The 16,634-nt window shown below is 42.3% G+C and overlaps 5 protein-coding genes across 5 annotated transcripts; 4 read left to right on the top strand and 1 right to left on the bottom strand.

Moving 5' to 3' along the window:
- Window positions 1–610: 610 nt before the first annotated feature.
- Window positions 611–4,393, top strand: IL334_007282 (uncharacterized protein; the record flags this gene model as incomplete). The annotated part of the gene is made up of 8 exons (XM_062938972.1): window positions 611–723; window positions 796–911; window positions 990–1,849; window positions 1,923–2,114; window positions 2,179–2,292; window positions 2,349–2,796; window positions 2,853–4,096; window positions 4,160–4,393. 8 exons carry the CDS (start codon window positions 611–613, stop codon window positions 4,391–4,393), a joined length of 3,321 nt encoding a protein of 1,106 aa, XP_062795023.1.
- A 1,154-nt stretch (window positions 4,394–5,547) lies between these two features.
- IL334_007281 (uncharacterized protein) lies at window positions 5,548–7,652 on the top strand (the record flags this gene model as incomplete). The annotated part of the gene is made up of 12 exons (XM_062938971.1): window positions 5,548–5,639; window positions 5,731–5,830; window positions 5,904–6,012; window positions 6,089–6,138; window positions 6,207–6,280; window positions 6,364–6,454; window positions 6,530–6,678; window positions 6,758–6,793; window positions 6,927–6,989; window positions 7,073–7,172; window positions 7,239–7,289; window positions 7,386–7,652. The coding sequence occupies 12 exons, from the start codon at window positions 5,548–5,550 to the stop codon at window positions 7,650–7,652; spliced, it is 1,182 nt and encodes a 393-aa protein (XP_062795022.1).
- Window positions 7,653–7,986: 334 nt separating this feature from the next.
- IL334_007280 (uncharacterized protein) lies at window positions 7,987–10,036 on the top strand (the record flags this gene model as incomplete). The annotated part of the gene is made up of 9 exons (XM_062938970.1): window positions 7,987–8,330; window positions 8,401–8,449; window positions 8,526–8,638; window positions 8,726–9,056; window positions 9,123–9,278; window positions 9,330–9,403; window positions 9,462–9,567; window positions 9,623–9,781; window positions 9,884–10,036. The coding sequence occupies 9 exons, from the start codon at window positions 7,987–7,989 to the stop codon at window positions 10,034–10,036; spliced, it is 1,485 nt and encodes a 494-aa protein (XP_062795021.1).
- Window positions 10,037–10,426: 390 nt separating this feature from the next.
- IL334_007279 (uncharacterized protein) lies at window positions 10,427–12,044 on the top strand (the record flags this gene model as incomplete). Its single annotated transcript, XM_062938969.1, has 6 exons — window positions 10,427–10,585; window positions 10,715–10,865; window positions 11,051–11,178; window positions 11,326–11,457; window positions 11,563–11,882; window positions 11,996–12,044. 6 exons carry the CDS (start codon window positions 10,427–10,429, stop codon window positions 12,042–12,044), a joined length of 939 nt encoding a protein of 312 aa, XP_062795020.1.
- A 302-nt stretch (window positions 12,045–12,346) lies between these two features.
- Window positions 12,347–16,523, bottom strand: IL334_007278 (uncharacterized protein; the record flags this gene model as incomplete). The annotated part of the gene is made up of 15 exons (XM_062938968.1): window positions 12,347–12,761; window positions 12,827–12,884; window positions 12,950–13,076; window positions 13,136–13,210; window positions 13,284–13,447; window positions 13,501–13,589; window positions 13,647–13,747; window positions 13,802–13,875; window positions 13,942–14,265; window positions 14,323–14,497; window positions 14,557–14,647; window positions 14,707–14,972; window positions 15,029–15,391; window positions 15,459–16,254; window positions 16,354–16,523. The coding sequence occupies 15 exons, from the start codon at window positions 16,521–16,523 to the stop codon at window positions 12,347–12,349; spliced, it is 3,288 nt and encodes a 1,095-aa protein (XP_062795019.1).
- Window positions 16,524–16,634: the final 111 nt, after the last annotated feature.

Here is a 16,634-nt window from a genome sequence, read left to right as displayed (position 1 = left end):
ACCACAAACTACGCTATACCCCACACACAGGACAGGATAAAACACACCCACGTCCTCTACCTCTACTACTTCCATCATTCGAAGTGATCACCTCTCTTATCTCCCACGACACTCTCAATCCGTCATACTCGAGAAGATCATACTCCTTTCAATAAAGGTATCCTGTGAGAAAAAGGAAAGGGATCGCTTGTTCTAGACAATTAGGATCAAGGCAAGAGACCACACGGGTTCCTCACTTGTTCTCAAATCTATCACAAGACGTGATCAAAGGGCTTGTTCAATCCAATCTCTCATCCAATCAACCGTCAGAAATCCCTCTTCCTTTGTCAAGTTTGTCCCCTCTATCCGTTTTTCGGTCATACACGCTACTCGTTTCTTCCCCTCGGTTTCTCAGAAACAATCCCCACCCCACATCAAACTTTTGCCATCAAACGATCCGTGTTGCCCATCATAGCCACTTGTATCGTTACATCCTACTACTGGTAGTCAATCATCTATAGGCAGAGCCATCAAACGGCCTGCGACAACCCACATCTCCATCCGATCAATCAATCAATCAAACATTCAATCAATATCCTGAGATCTTCAGGATCAAATGGCAACTGTCACAATGTCAATGTCAGGATCATTGTCAAGAAAGAGAGTAGGCTCCGTGAGTCAGAGAAATAACGATTCTGGAATGGCACAATTAGATATACAAAGTATACAAATGCCCTCAAACAAGTGAGTACCGAATGATAGGTGGATCCTTCATCAGGCTAGCCGTGGAAGCTGACAACTTGCCTGAATGAACAGAACAAATGCACTTGCCTTGAAAACAGCTGCGCTGTCATCAACCAAATCGCTTTACCAGACTTGCTCAATACTGAGAAAGAGATTAAGATGTGTAGAGGATTTTCAAGCGTTTCTAGGTGAGCTGCCTTTCTGCATACTATCTATCTCACAGGCTGTGAGAAAGAGTTGCACAGAACTGAGCGAATTGTCCACAGATCAACCAGCAGGTGCAGAACCACTCGACGTGGTATCACATATGTGCCATCTGTTCCGACTGGGATCTCCTTTATGTCATCTATACAACCTTCTCATACCGTCATTCGTCGATCCATCCTCATCCCTCTATGCAGATCTCCCTTCACCCCCACCCATAGAATACGATTTCCCGCCATTCATAGAATCACCTAATGGAGTTAGAAATTGGGCTAAAAGGCCCGAGAACGCAAAACCGTGTCAAAGGTATATCGCTTCATTTTGTATGGCGATGAAGAAAAGACACGAAGAAGGTAGATGGAATACAGAAATATGGGCATTACACGAACTATGGGGTAAATCTAATGGAGAAGAAGTGGAATCATATGATTCAACTGGATTAATGAAAGTTTTACATACAGTGGAAGAAATATTGGATAACCTACCTGAATCTGCTATGTCCCCTTTATCACCCGTAACACCACATACAGCAACTTCATTAATACATTTCAAGACGCAAAGACAATCATACGATATACCGTTTTCTATGGGTGGATCAGGAACTGGTTCAGGCGCTATAGCAAATATGGCTGCAACGATGAATGGTGGTGTTCGTATAGATTCTTTACAATATAATGGCGGTGGACCTAATTCACCAAGTCCTCTATCAATAAACACCGGCGAGGACATGCAAAGAACAAAATCAAGTGCAGATGCAAACGCTTTCAAATCAGTGGAAGAATTAGTTTCGAGTGAAAAATCTTATGTACAAGAATTGGAAATCTTAGTCAGATGTTCGCAGGAAATGGTGGATAAACAATTAGTTTCATCAGAAACCAATCGTCAGATATTCTCCAATCTCGCTAGAATATTGGATTTCCACGTAAGTTGTCGTAACTATTTCCGTGAAACAGATGATTGAACTGATTGGCTTTTTTACACTTTATCGATGACAGCGAAAATTCCTGATCAAACTTGAAACTGAATACGAACCTATCCAAGAAGGGAGAGGACCAAAAGCTTGGGCAGAAGGGGTATGGGGTAGACCTTTTATCACTTCAGAACCTGAATTCGATTGTTATGGTCCGTATTGCGCAAATTACCTTGACGCAATAACGGTAGTCAATGAGCAAATGCCTAACTTGACGGTAAGCTCCTCGTCTCCACTCCGTCACCGGTTTGACCAATATGAGCTGACTTGATACAACATAGCGTGGGCAAGAACTACCGCCTGATGAAAGACCTTGCTTGGATCCACAACGAGAATTACAGGCTTTCATGATTAAACCTATTCAGAGAATCACTAAATACGGCTTACTGCTGGACGTGAGTATTCGGTGCACCGCCCTTGACAATTGTAGCATATACTGATAGATGCTTAGGCCATTCTACACGCTACCGCCAAGCATGAATATCCATTCCGGCCAGAATTGGAAGAAGCTTCCTCCGCCGTTAAACGTATAGCAGCCAGCATTAACGAAGTCACAGACTTCAAAGCTAAGCAAGCTACCGTACGAGAACTGATGGATCGGGTGGAAGACTGGAAAGGTCATGAACTTGACAAATTCGGTGATTTATGGTTAGATGATCATTTCACTGTGACCAAGGCGGATCAACCTAGAGAATACCACGTTTTTTTATTTGAGAAAATGATGTTATGCTGTAAAGAGGTGATGCCGGAAAGAAAGAAATCAAGTAAGAATTCCAGTATGTTGAGGAAGGACAAAACTGCTAGTAAATCACTTCCAGAAAAGAAGAAACTGGCATTGAAAGGAAGGATCTTCGTCAGCAATATCAACCGAGCTACTTTGATGGCTCCCGAGCCAGGTCGTGAGTTGCTCCAAGTGATATGTCGATGAGAGATGATGCTGATTTGGCTTGATCAGCTACCGATCCATATGGTGTTTCCCGAGTGTGTATCGCCTGGACAGTGCCGCATCGTCACCCCAATGGGTGGCATGAAGATCAGGAAGACTCCTTCATCATGATTGGCCGAACCGAGGATCAGATGAAAAAGTGGGCGGACAAAGTTATGGAGCTCGCCACTGCTGAAAGGAAGATACAGGAAGCCAATCGAAACAGCCGAACAGCGATGAGTAGTGGCAGGTATTCCGGATCTGAAAAGGCGTATCCATACTCATCGTTCGCGCCTCCTACACCGGGTACTGAAAAGCCTCCATTCGCTTTCCCTCCACCTTTGCCTGGTCAAGCGAGTCAGTTCGGCTCAGCTGACGACGATGATGAAGATGGACTGAGAAGTGGACGAACAACACCTAGCATGTCGCAACATGGCCACGGAAATATGACGCCGTATACTACCGTACATCCTACTACAGGAAGAAGAGTACAAAGTCAACAATCCATGCCTGCTGCTCTGCAAGCTGAATTCAGAGCGAGAGCGATGACAGAGGATCAGTTTGGTCCCTCGATGACACAGTGGAGGAATCAACAACAACCTATGCCACCGCCTCTGCCGCGTCTAGCTTCAGCAATGTCAACGTTGTCTACCGCAAGTGAAGCTAGCTTCGGCGGAGGAATGCCAGGATCGGCCTCAGGATCAAGAACTCATCCTTATGCCCAAGCTCATCCTTCTATGTCACGTACGATGAGTGGAGCTGGAAGTAGGATATTACAACGAGCGGATGAAACTGAAGAAGAGTCTCCCATTGAACAAAGGGATGCATTCAACAGATATGGACCATCAAGAGGAATGGCAAGAGCACCTTCACATGGTATCAGCTCAACTACCGTACCTTATCCACCTCAATTAAGGAACAGAAGTGCTTCTTCACCTAATGTTTATCAACAACCTCAGATACCACCATCTCAGCAATTACCACCTTTACCTAATCAAGGATACAATGAAAACGGAATAGCAATGAGCAGTTCAAGTACTCTTGTGGGTGGAACAGCCTATTTCACCAAAAGAATATCGACAGGGAAAAGATCCAGTGGTGGAAGTCATTCTACAGAAACTTCAGAAACTACCTCTGATCAACAATCACCTGCAACACCATACGGAAGCGTACCTGGTGATCCTAGAGGTGCGACCCCTGTCTCTAGACAAAACAGTTCAGATGTTGTGAATGCAGGGGCTTCGAGTGTTTTAATCAAATTACGTTGTGGCGAGGTGAGTACATCTCATACAGGGTCCTGATCGGATTGTGTGCTGATGCGATTGTTCTCGATGCAGGATCAATTCCTAATTGGAGTACCTCAGGATATAAATTTCCCAACGCTTTATCAGAAAATACAAAAGAAGATTCGATTATGTTCATCATCACGTAATATAGGAGAAACACTTCAGATCAAATGGATCGACGCTGATGAAGATGAAATCACGATCAAATGCGATGCCGATATAGAAGCTATGATTGGTGAATGTATCGAAGTCGGTGCTACCCACGTTAACCTAGTGGCTAGATAGACAGTCAATCTTTATGAAGAAATGCGTTCATTTGCGTTGTATAAATTTAGGAATAAAACATAGTATAGAAGTTGTGGAATAGGATTAAAGTGAGATATATGAAATCCTCAGAATCAAAAGTGTTATCTTTAGTGGAAATGTAATATCACAATCGCAAAGAAGGTGTTTGGAAGAAATAGTTTGTTATTGGGATTCTTTACTTTTGGATTCTTTATTGGGCAAACGGAATTAATTTACAATAACGAATCAAGGACTGGTAAGATCAGGCAAAGGGGAATGGATATAATAAAAGGATTTATATGTAATTGTACGATTAATGAAGTATGAAACAATTTGGCTTTGCATTTAACTGGGAAAGCTTTGTGCTTTCATTAATCGATAGGCTTGTGCTATTGAAGCAACAGCAGAGCCCATGATTTCAGTCTCAATGAACTACGCTCGAGTCCACCTTCTACAGTAAAACCCGTAAAACGCTAAGATCACCTCAAGGATTCACTCAGGAAATCAGCTAGACTGTATCTTGGATACTGCCATCACTGAGCTCGGAAACGAGTTAAAACGGATCAAAATAATAGGAGTGTACCTAGCTTGAGTGCGCCCCACTAGATGATCATATACCTTTCAGGATTGGCGACCTCAAAATGGTTCCTCATTGACCATATATCGAACACTTTTTGTCGACGCATATCTTCCCAAAGCTCGATCTAAGGGAGCAACAAGATCGAGGAACCATCATCGTCAGTATTCCCCTTTCTTGACTGCTTGTGGTATGCTGGAAAAAGCTTCAACGCGGTGAAGTCGAAGTCCCCTGAGAAGAAGAGCTTGAGCCTACTTTCAGGAAAGAAGGAAAGCGGAAAGTGGCGCTTCTTTTTTATCTGATTGATTGATGAAGTGGGTGGGACCTTGATCCTTAAGTATACGATGATTGAGGTCTGAAGGGTTTTCTCATTGAGGGGAAATTGTCTCTAGGGAGCTACTGGTATTTAGACGATGAGATAGTTCTAGACCTGATCATGTCAAGGTGGGAACTTGAAAATGATATAAGAGTAATAAGACCTAAACGCGTTCCTCTCATCTCCCATCTTCGTCTCATCCAAAAAGGGTCTTTGATAAGTAGAACTATATCAGACATAATATAAAGTGAAGCTTAAATGATGTCGTCACCTGAAGAGATAGCTACAGAGCAAGCTGCCAAAGCAGTCATGAGTCTTCATCATGACTTGAATCTTGGAACTTTCATCTTTGCGTGAGTCTGAATCACTCAATACCTTCGGTCATTGCGAGTACCTTTGACGTAGCACGGTAGAAAACAACTAAATTGGAAATCTCATATGTAGCGCAGGGACAGACGCCTTATTATGTGGAATCATGATTAGTCAGTTCATCAGTTATTGGACTTTCTCATCGGATGATAGAAAATTCAATACAGCAATTGTGGTAAGTCAAATTGCGATGTGTATCTCCCCCTGGATTCGATGTTCAGTTGAGACTGAAACTGTTATGAGAACAGACGATCACAACTCTCTCAAGTTTTTGCGCTACATTATTCATCATTGTTTTGATGTTCAAACTGTTCGTTTATAACTTTGGATTTTACGCTCCTTTCGCAAGTGTGCCTCGTGAGTCATCGTTCATATCGATTCCATCGTGTATCTAGAATATAGAATTATTGACTGAGAAGACCCTGTTACTTAGTCCTCACTTATATGTCTGTTTTTGACATTATACCTTCAACAGCAACTCAAGTATGTTTCGGCCACTTCTAGATCTTGAGGTATCGTTTTTGCCGCATTTGGTTGATCTTCGGTCTTAGATATTCTTCACTCATCGAGTATACAAATTGACTGGAAGATCCAAGATTCTTCTTGGTCTAATTACCCTTCTGATGTAAGTGCGAATCATTTAGTTTGTAGTTTGAAGTTTTCAGGTAATGGATTAATCGGACTTTGCTGATGGAGGATTTGATTTAGCCTCGTATCACTTACTGGTGCTATTGGATTCCCAATCACTCAAGAACTGTACCATACCTTTTACAAAAGCGATCCAGTCAAAGCGAATGCGGTAAGTTTTACGTTTACGTCCGATTCTGATATTATTATTTTTCTATGGCATAATCTGATGTACAGTACCTTACAGCTTTTACAATCCCATGTCACTATGACATACTTGTGGTTATCTGGGGCACTTGGTGCGGACGTTTTGATCACCAGTTCTATCATGTTGAGCTTGATGAGATCTAGAACAGGGTGGAAAGTTACAGATAGAACTATAACGAAGCTTATTCGGTACGTTACAGACGCATATTTCAGACTACTGGGAAACAGATCATCGGTTTAAACTGATATCTTAATGGTATTCTGTCAGTGTCGTGGTTGAAACGCAACTCCCCCCTACCATCCTGTGAGTTCAAGTTCACATCAGGCGTCTCCCTGTTATGATTATCATAGACCACCTCGGAGTATGTCTCCCTTGACGAAGAAGACACGCCAGAATGACATACAGGAGGATCAATTGACCAGTAATGAAAATTTAGACTGATAGTTTTCTTCGTCTTGATATTTGGATATAAAGATACGTACCTCGATATCTTTCCACTGTGAGTCGGAATCTAGCCGCACCACTTACTCCTTTCTGGTGATAACCGGCTCGTTTCATGCTTATCGTGTCACTTTTGCTCAGGTGGACCCAATCCAAATTTTACACTTGTGGTGTACTGGCTTCTCTGAATAGTCGATATTCACTTCGTCGCGCTTTGATGAACAGCTCTTCTCAAGGAATTGTGAGTTGTCATCATCCATATCCGAAAAATTGAATTGTAAAAGTTAATACCTTTATATCCACATAGACACCTTCGAAACCGCCCATCATTCACGTATTGACTGAAACTTATATTCAAGTAAGTGAACGAAGCTCTGTCGCACCATTCCGAGTTCTCCACTGCCCCTTGTAGAGGGAAAGAGCCTGTCTCGTTCAGGTGCTGAGCGAGCTTTAGCATAGTGAAGCAACTACACTACCAAATGACTCCTCTCAAGCGAAACCTCGTTATCTAAATGATGATAAACAATTCACACCCAAAAGACAGCCTGCCAAAGACCCTTTGGATTTGGATCTGGATTTAGGTTCAGACTTGGATGACGCTTCGATCAAGCTCAATACTTTGCCTACTGTAGATGAGGTTGAAGGTGATGGAGATTCACAACGTAAGATGGATTATTTGGAACATGGTAGCAAGACTGCTCTGAACGGTCATCTTCAATGAAAGCCGAGAGAAGTGAATTAGAACGCAGAATTCTACCCGGGTCAGAAGCTCAGTTTGAGGACCATCCCGCACACTGTCTTTAGGCTTTTGTCGGTTTGTGGAGGTTCGCTTCCTTTTACAGGCCTCCTATGCATTTCATTTCGCATGTACACACATTCTCTCGTATTCTATTGGAATTCTGAAAATTCGTTCGAAAGCGTCGATTTTTATTTCGTGATGTCATGATATCTTTTAACGAAAACATTGACGTGAAGTACAAATGATCTCTTTGTTGCAACTTATCTTCAATATCAAATCACAGTCTTATTCAGTCAGCGATAGCAATGATATAGCAATGAGAGTCAACATTCTTCCTCTCAGATTCCTCTTGATTCCTCAGGAGGGATCTCGGATTGTCGCCAACAGAGGAGTATCAACATCTATCCCCTCGTATCGAAGTTCGATTTCGAGTTCACGTTCATGCACTCGTCCTACAGCAACTACATTTAGTTCACCATCTCTCCGTACTTCTTCCTCTCTTTTCTCTTTCGCACTGAGCCATAATGTGATCAAACGCTCTTTTCATCCTTCAAAACCTAGAAAAGATGTATTCTTCGTAGCGTTTCCAGCGTTGAAGAGTGGTTTACTCAACATCACAAGATTCAGTTTGTTGTTCTTGCCTTTTGTGTTTCGGTACAAGTGAGTCTCTCACTAGGAACGGACTCCCCATACTGGCCGTCAGATCTCTGATACCTTGTGGGCTCCTCAGGTTATGGAAGAAATACAAGAAAACTTCTTATGCTTTGATACAGATACCGGTGAGCAATATGACAACCCATTAATCTCCTCAAAAGGAAAGACGACGAGACTGATCAATGGACTTGCCATTGTCAGATTTTCGCAATTTGTGTTGTATTGGCCTTGGGGCTAGATCAAAGTCCTAGAACTGGAAGATGGAGATTATTGCTGATGTCTGAGAACGAAGAGATGGCATGGTCACGTCGAAAGTGAGTTTGTAAACTCTAGCTTGTGCGTTTGCCAAGGAACGCCTTGCGATGTTAGACTGATTTTTTACCTTGATTGTGCACGAATAGACAACAAGAAGTGTTACGTTCTGATGGACTATTAATCCTTCCGTCCGATGATCCACGTTCAGAACAAGTGTCGAGAATAACAAGTAAATTAATTACAGCATTGGAAGAACAAGATCATCATATCATACATGGAGCTTCTTGGCCACCTCGATCACAGGAACTATCAAGGGTCATATCTGAAAGAGAAGCTGAATTTGGTTCGAATAAAAGAGAAATACATTATACACCTTCTGGCACGGCTCATTCTACTTTTATGCCCTTTAGACCTATAACTAGTAATCCTCTCAAGAAGTTGGAAAGTGCGGATTGGAATTTATATGTCATTGATTCAGTAAGCAGATTTGATCTGAGATCACTAAAACAAAACCATCAAGCTTATATCCAAGTAATTACATAGCCACAAATGAATGCCTTTGCGCTACCCAGTAAAGACTTGTTCGTCTACACCGGTCTCCTGAATACCTTGCCAGAAGGAGACGATTCCATGCTGGCTGCTGTATTAGCACATGAGATAGCTCACGTAACTCAAAGGCATAGTGTGGAAAATTTAGGTGTGAGTGGAATACATAACCATACAAAGAAGTGGTATTGACACGTTAAGCAGTTCTTGAACGTGGCTGCAGTCGCTTTTGACGTTTTAAGAGGAATTACTTTCGCTTTGACTATATCATTCCCTATGTGAGCCTGAGACGTAGCACGCCAAGATGAGAAGACAACAGTCTGACATCTTGGTCAGGATTACCGATACGGCGGGTCTATTCATCAATTGGGTCAATGATGTTGTAGCTGAACGAGCATACTCGCGCAAGCTGGAACAGGAAGCAGACGCTGTCGGTCTAGAGGTATGTGGCTGTGACATGACGAGGCATATGTGCTCTAACTTTGTCCTGTTTACAGATCATGGCTACAGCCGGATACGATCCTCGAGCAGCTCAAGATCTTTGGGAGCTGATGGCGGCTGTAGAAGCCGATGCTGAAGCTACTGGACAAGCGGTAAGGGCAGAAAACAAATTCGCGATATTGAGAACGCATCCTACGAGCGAGGCAAGACAAGAGGTAAGTCCTGGATTAGGTTTCATGGTCAATACGGAAGAAGGAATTGCGATTCCCAATTCAGCTGCTTTTCATTGAATACTAACTTTCGACGGGGACGTATAGGCACTAGCAAAAGATATGCCCTCAGCCTTGAAAGTATGGCGAGATCATTTACCTAAAAGAAAAAGTCCAAATGTCGCGCCGGTCCAGATCCAACAGAATACATCTGCGGCCAAAGAAGCAAATTTGAAAGAAGCTCAATCCCTTGCAGCGTGAGTCGTGGTGAAATCGATAAGGAAATATGAACTAGTTGTATAGCGCAAGTAAAGAATCTCAAGGACACTGTTCTGTATCACATTGTTATTATCATGCATATGTATATATACCTCCTTCACCATAGAGACCGTCGGTCATCATGACCGAAGGAACCCCACCGTGAGAGACTAAGGTCTCGTAAAGGCTTCTACTTACGTCATTTCAGAACGGTGCTTCGAACACAGCAGCAGCAGTAACAACGACAACAATAACAACAACAATGGATATTATGAGGTGTAGAAGCAACGTCTTCTTGTCTTGTATCCTTACATACTAGGTCGCGCACTTCAGACAAGCTGCAGCGATCCCTACACCCTAAAATCTGACACTGAGACCGACACAGATTCGAACATGAGCTCGCAACCAAACGATACCCCCGCTTCGGCAACCCTACAGAATGACGCTCAGCCTAGAGTGATAGATGAGAATACGGATTTATCAACTTTAACAGATCAGGAGATCATGAAACTAATGGAAGGGATGGATCATCAAGAAGATCAAATGAACAAGGTATGTTTGAACACTATTCCCGATTGACCAAGAACGTCAACCTGCAAGGATAGTTGCTCTTCAAGGTTTTCTCTCGTGTTGTTGCCAATTACAGAGTGACAGCTGATGTTGATTTGATACGCTCATAAGCCTTTGATAAGTACACCTGTACCTCTCGTAGTGATCAGGCAAGAATACGAAAGAGGCAATATACAAATACTGAAAAAACTGGATTGGTTAGCTGAAAATGGCTGGGATCAAGTATGGAGAGCTAGAGGTGATGGGGACTGTTTTTATCGATGTGAGTCAACAGCTTCTGTAGACTGGTAAGGTCTACTGGAGGTATGAGGAGCGGAATGCAGTATCAGTGTGAAATATCATGATGTCGATGGTAGAATCACGCTCTTGCTTGACCATCACTTATCTATCTATTCAATCTTTTGATGCCTCATCATGAACCTTCTGCTGATGAATCCATCTTTTTAGCCTTCACCCTAGCTTACCTAGTTAGGATCCTTCATTCACCTGATCCTCAACTGGAAGCAAATCTAGCCTTTGACGCGATCCAAAGAGCTTTACCCGCGATGGAGCAATGTGGATTTGACAAAGAGCTGGTAAGTGTTGCTTCTTTCATCTACTGTTCCTTCAAAACCGATTCGGTTGCATTTGAAATCTCCCAGTCTGATATCTACACGGTCGGTTGAAAGCGACCAAGTAATGGTGAACGACAGAATGTTGATGAGATTTGATCAATCGAACAGTACGAAGAATTCCTAGAGCCACTTCTGGCTCTTATACGCTCATTCGCTGAAGGTGATCACGAAGAAACATCAACTGAATATGGTATAGTCCAAACTTTACAAGATCCAGAAAGGTCAAATTGTATAGTCGTAGTGAGTTGGCATTTCTCCTTTCTTTCTTTTTATGATAGCGATAAAGTTAAGATTTATCTACTATTCTGCTTGGGCTGACTATTCTATTTTTGGTGGTATAAACAGGCACTTCGACTAATAACATCGTCATATATACGTACACATTCAGATCTATTCTCACCATTCTTATTATCACCAACAACTTTTTTACCGTTAACAACTGATGATTTCTGTCGATCGGAAGTTGAACCATGTGGGAAAGAAGCTGATCATGCTCAAATCATGGCTTTGGCAGAAGCGATGAATATTGGGATTAGAATAGCTTATCTAGATAGAAGTGATTTGGGCGGAATAGATGATGGTCAAGGTAATGAAAGTGTTATCAACTGGGTGGAATTCGGTAAAGATGCCAGCGAAAATTCACAACCTTTAACTTTGCTTTATAGGTAAGTGAAAAAAGGGAAGAGAAAATTCGATAGCAACTCATACTGTTATTGATTGACTCATAATTTGATGAGGGAAAGAAAGCTGATCTTCAAGTTCTTTTCGCTCATTTTAGACCAGGTCATTATGATGTCGTAACGAAAGATGTTCCGCCTAAACTCTGATAGATTTTCCTTTTTCTTCACTCTTCTTAAGTGATTAACGTCCCGAATATCGATAAGGATCTTTTTACATAGATGATACGCGGTATGTAGAATCTGTTCAGATGTGAGGTCACATACGGAAGGATAGAGTGGGAGGTGTATCATGTATAATATGGATTATTTTACTGCCGGAGAACTCTCAATGACAACGAAGGGCAACAACGAGGAATGCGCATGTTGAGGATATTCACTTTAAGCTAGATTAGATCATACAATTATACCCTACTTGACACGGATAAGAATACATAGATACAACGACTCCACTATCGACCGGGTATGTTACCTCTCAAAGCTTTGATCATCTCACTACCACTTCTAGGTCTATGTATTTCCTCTTGTTTCCTTGTTTGCCATTCATACTGTACGACTTCAGGTTCTTCACTTCCACCTCTCCTTCTTCTTCCTGCTCCGGTACTTATACCCAGTTCAGAACGTAATCTAGAATAAACAGGTTCAGAATGAACGGTCTCGGTACTATTTATATTAGGATTATTAGGTGATAATCTTCCTGATGGAATTCTTGCACCATGGGAATCCTGAGTAGAAGAGGAATTCGATGTGATTCTTCGACTGCCAAAATTATCATGTGTAATAAATCGCTGTGAGGGGGGTAATGGTAAACCTGACAAAAATCCCCTGTCGGATAAAGCAGAAGGTCGAGAACGTCCCCTTAATCTTCTACGCATAATGTCAATTACGATGAGCTGGAAAAAGGAGAGTGATGAGTAGGGAATGGAGCTCACCTGACGTTCATGGCCGCTTTACGAGCAGTCACATCCTTCCATAGTGCGAACGCTTCAGCTGCGAGCGGTTCACAAATCAGTATGACACTTGTGAGGCTGATAAACTGTGTGACTTCTACTCACATATTAGCCTCTGGTCTCTTTCTCTTTGTAGTACTTTGGCTTTCTTCTTTCTTTCAAGGACTATTGACCATTTCCCGACTACTTTACGTTTCAGTCGTATCGTATTTGCCGTGATACCCGGTAAGATCTGTGGTATTCCTGATCAGCCAGCCGACTAGATGTGTCTTGTGGAACATGGGCACACACCTCTGTACTAGCCTTCCACTTGTCCATGACACCGTATAAGATGACATTTTCATGTAAGAAAGCGATTTCGTTTTCCTATGTCCAAACCACCAAAAAGATCAGCTTCCTCTGCCTAAACGTTTAGATGGTATTTTCAGCGGGGACTCACAATATCCTGCAATTCCGTGTCTCTCTTCTTCTCATACCATCTATCGAAAACACTTCTGACTAGTCGTTCCTCACGCTCGATGAGAGATGCCTCCGCAGTAAGCCTCAAACGTTTTTCCCGTTTGGCTTTACCTCTCCAAGATCTGACTACACGACGTAGATTCTCTGCAGGATATATTGTAAGTTTATCTCTGAGACTTCGTTGACGCCTTGCTCACCTGATTCTCTGATCTCTAAAGAGTCATTTGCTTTCTTCTGGTTGACTTGTACGATCAAGAGCTTCGTACGCCATACCATCAGAGCATTACTGGTAGACACTTGTTAAGCTCTACTACCAAGAAAAGGAGTGCAGATGGCAACTCACCTCAGACTGTGGTCATCCCTAGCTCTCGCAACGCGTAATTCAAGATCTTTCACTTCTATTACTCGATTGGTCCATTTGCCAAGGGATGTCTTGAGAATTTGCTATACTCAAGAACGGTCATCTCGTATCCGTGATTGATTTAAACAGTAACTAACCACATTGGCTTGGTCCCTCATTACCATTTCTCGACTACGTAAGTCCCTGTATATATCACTTTGAGATTTCCATTCTAAAACAGTACCCTTGACATCAGCGACATGTGTGCCATCAGACAATCGACTAAAACATCACTAACTTGTGAACACTTCTTGAAGTTTCGCTTTGTTTCGGTCTTCCAGCCATCTTTCCCCCTTTCTCTTTGCATCTTCGACTCTCCAAGCTGTAAAAGCAGTTCTCAACAGAAAGAAAGCATGTGCCTTATCAGCTAATACAATATTAGTTTTGATGGTCTCCGTGGAAGCTCTCCACTTGGAGAAAAGGGTAAGTCTGAAATTTCGCTCATGGATCAATATTGCTCTAAGATGATTCGTTTGACGCGTTGAAGTTGAAGACCGCCAGTGCGAGAAGACTGATTGCAGTTTGAGACGTTCATGCTGGAAGACAAACTCGTCGGAAATGGCTGTAGTAGGTATTAGAAACTTTCAACATCTGACAAGGTTGTGACGGAGAACCTTACCTCCCAGTCGAGCTACATTGCTGATTCTGTCCTTCCATTTCAACCACAATCTCTGTTGCGATCTCTTCTCCTTTGTGTGGATCAGCAACCTTGCCCATGATTCTAGTTTCCAGCCTCTGAAAGTCTTGTCGAGTAGACTAGTCCTATCATATATACTAGCCTTACGCTCCATTGTCTGAACAAGTGGGTCAGTTGGTCATGCCGTTTGCGATGGAGGCAATCAGTGTGGCTCACTTTGTTACGTTGTCTTGTCGTTCGCCATTTATCCACGACCATCAACAGCAATCGACGACGATCGAAGGTAATTGACTGTCTCGCTTGCCAGCTACATCCCGACATTTACATGAGTTGAGGAATGAAGATAAGAGGGAAAAAAAGGCTAACCTGGATATACGCCAATCACCCCATACTTTCCTGACCAGAATCGATTCTCGTCTTTCCCTTATCTCATCTTCCCTTGGCCGAAAGACAAACTTTCGTTTCCATGCATCGAATATACTCCTCAGTTTTTGCTTTTCGATGTTGTAAGATATCGTACGCAGTTCCTTCTGCTTTTGAGCTAAATATTGCCATTCATTCAAAACGACATGGACGACTCGTCTTTTTACATCTGCTTCTGCCAATCGGCCACGAGTTTCAATCCTCCAATACTACCCATTTTCAATCAGCTATTACTTTCCGCAATCAACGAAACCGTGTAGCTTACAGTAAGGGTTTCCCGTAATTTACCCCTATCCCTTTTCTGCACAAACAGCAGTTCTTTCTCAGCCATATCAAGCTTCCACCTTTCCGTTCTCCTTTTCTGAGCACCCAAGTTCCAATTCTTAAAGATCTTCTTCACGTTCTGAATTCTTCTATCTTCATTGAAAGACATCTCCATGATACGTAGCTTCTTCTCTTTCAATCTCTGTATCCATTTCCGCAACACTACAGATTCGAGGTGTATCCTTCGATGACCATCAGCTGTATTAGGTAAAGAAAGTTGATACCGAGTTGATCTTGACCAATTTTCCAAGACTTGACGAAGTAACAGATTGTCGCGAGCTATAGGGATATTGTTGTACGTCACCTATACATTGCAGGATCAGTTTTGTTGTTAATGTAATAACACAGAACATTGAGGGAATATGACTTACACGGTAGAACTCTGAAGTCTTAAACCACATATCCCAACATCTACCCAGCAGACCAAACTTGTAAAACTCATTTGCCCTTTTTTCCATAACCCTTCTTTCGTCTTCACTCAATTCGTCAATCCTATCTATCCATGTGAGTTGAGGAAATACCTCATGTTTATCTTGTTTAGGTGTTGATAAACCCAAACCTAGAGCTGAGAAATCTTCTGTAGTTTCTTCTAAGGCTTGACTTATATCAGAAGCAGAATAAGCTGGAGGATCGATATGTATACCTCCTCCTCCTCCTTCTAAAGCATTTAGTCGTCTGTAATCCGGAGAACGAAATACTGGGGTAGAAGTACGAATCGGCTGAACGAAGTCTAATTCATCGTCCTGATTAGGATCATTCACGAATGATTGATCTGGTGTAAATCCAACTAATGATCTCGATTTGTCTTTCTTATACAATTCTTTCCTTGGACTGGGCCGATTGGGTTGAAGCAAACTTCCATCCAAGACTGATTCAGCAAATCCTTCATCGATATCTGAGGATGCTGAAGCTAAAAAGGGCACTCGAGCTCTTAAAGATGGAAGTTGAGATTGAGGATAACTGCTGATTGGTGATCGTCCCTCATAGGAGTCGTAAGATCCGCCGTAATCTTTTTCGATAGACCGACTAGAATGACTGGGTTGTGATGTCGAATTTGACAAGGTAGATTTCCATATCGTCCATTTATCACCCCAGGTAGGAGCCTTGATGACCCCTACTTTGAGCAAGAAACCATAGTATGTCGAATCGTTAGTCGGCGAGATGCCACTATGTATTAGCATATATAATGATCAGTAAGAACGCAATACCCGGATCAGATCATCATGAGATATCATGTTTGGTTGTTGTGGATGAGATAGAGCCTACCATTCCTGTAAGACTTCTGTGTAAGGTCTGAATATCTGAGGAAAGGAAGTCGCGTATTTCCCTCTTTCAAATATCCTTTCTACTATTTCCAGATCCACATTTGACAGGATTGATGTCGAGTCTGTCAGTGTCGATTTGGACCTTGAGGAGGTCGAAGATGTAGCTAGCATCTGTTGATCGTTATCGATACCCGAGCATGGTTTATCACCCGTGTCCTCAAAATGATTGACATGCAGGAATGTTCAAAGGTTCAAAGTGTTAAAAACAATAACAAATTATTT

This window comes from Kwoniella shivajii, chromosome 10, assembly GCF_035658355.1.
Source record: "Kwoniella shivajii chromosome 10, complete sequence".
In the NCBI taxonomy this organism is placed as follows: Eukaryota; Fungi; Basidiomycota; class Tremellomycetes; order Tremellales; family Cryptococcaceae; genus Kwoniella; species Kwoniella shivajii.
This window is presented reverse-complemented; position numbering and strand designations above follow the sequence as displayed.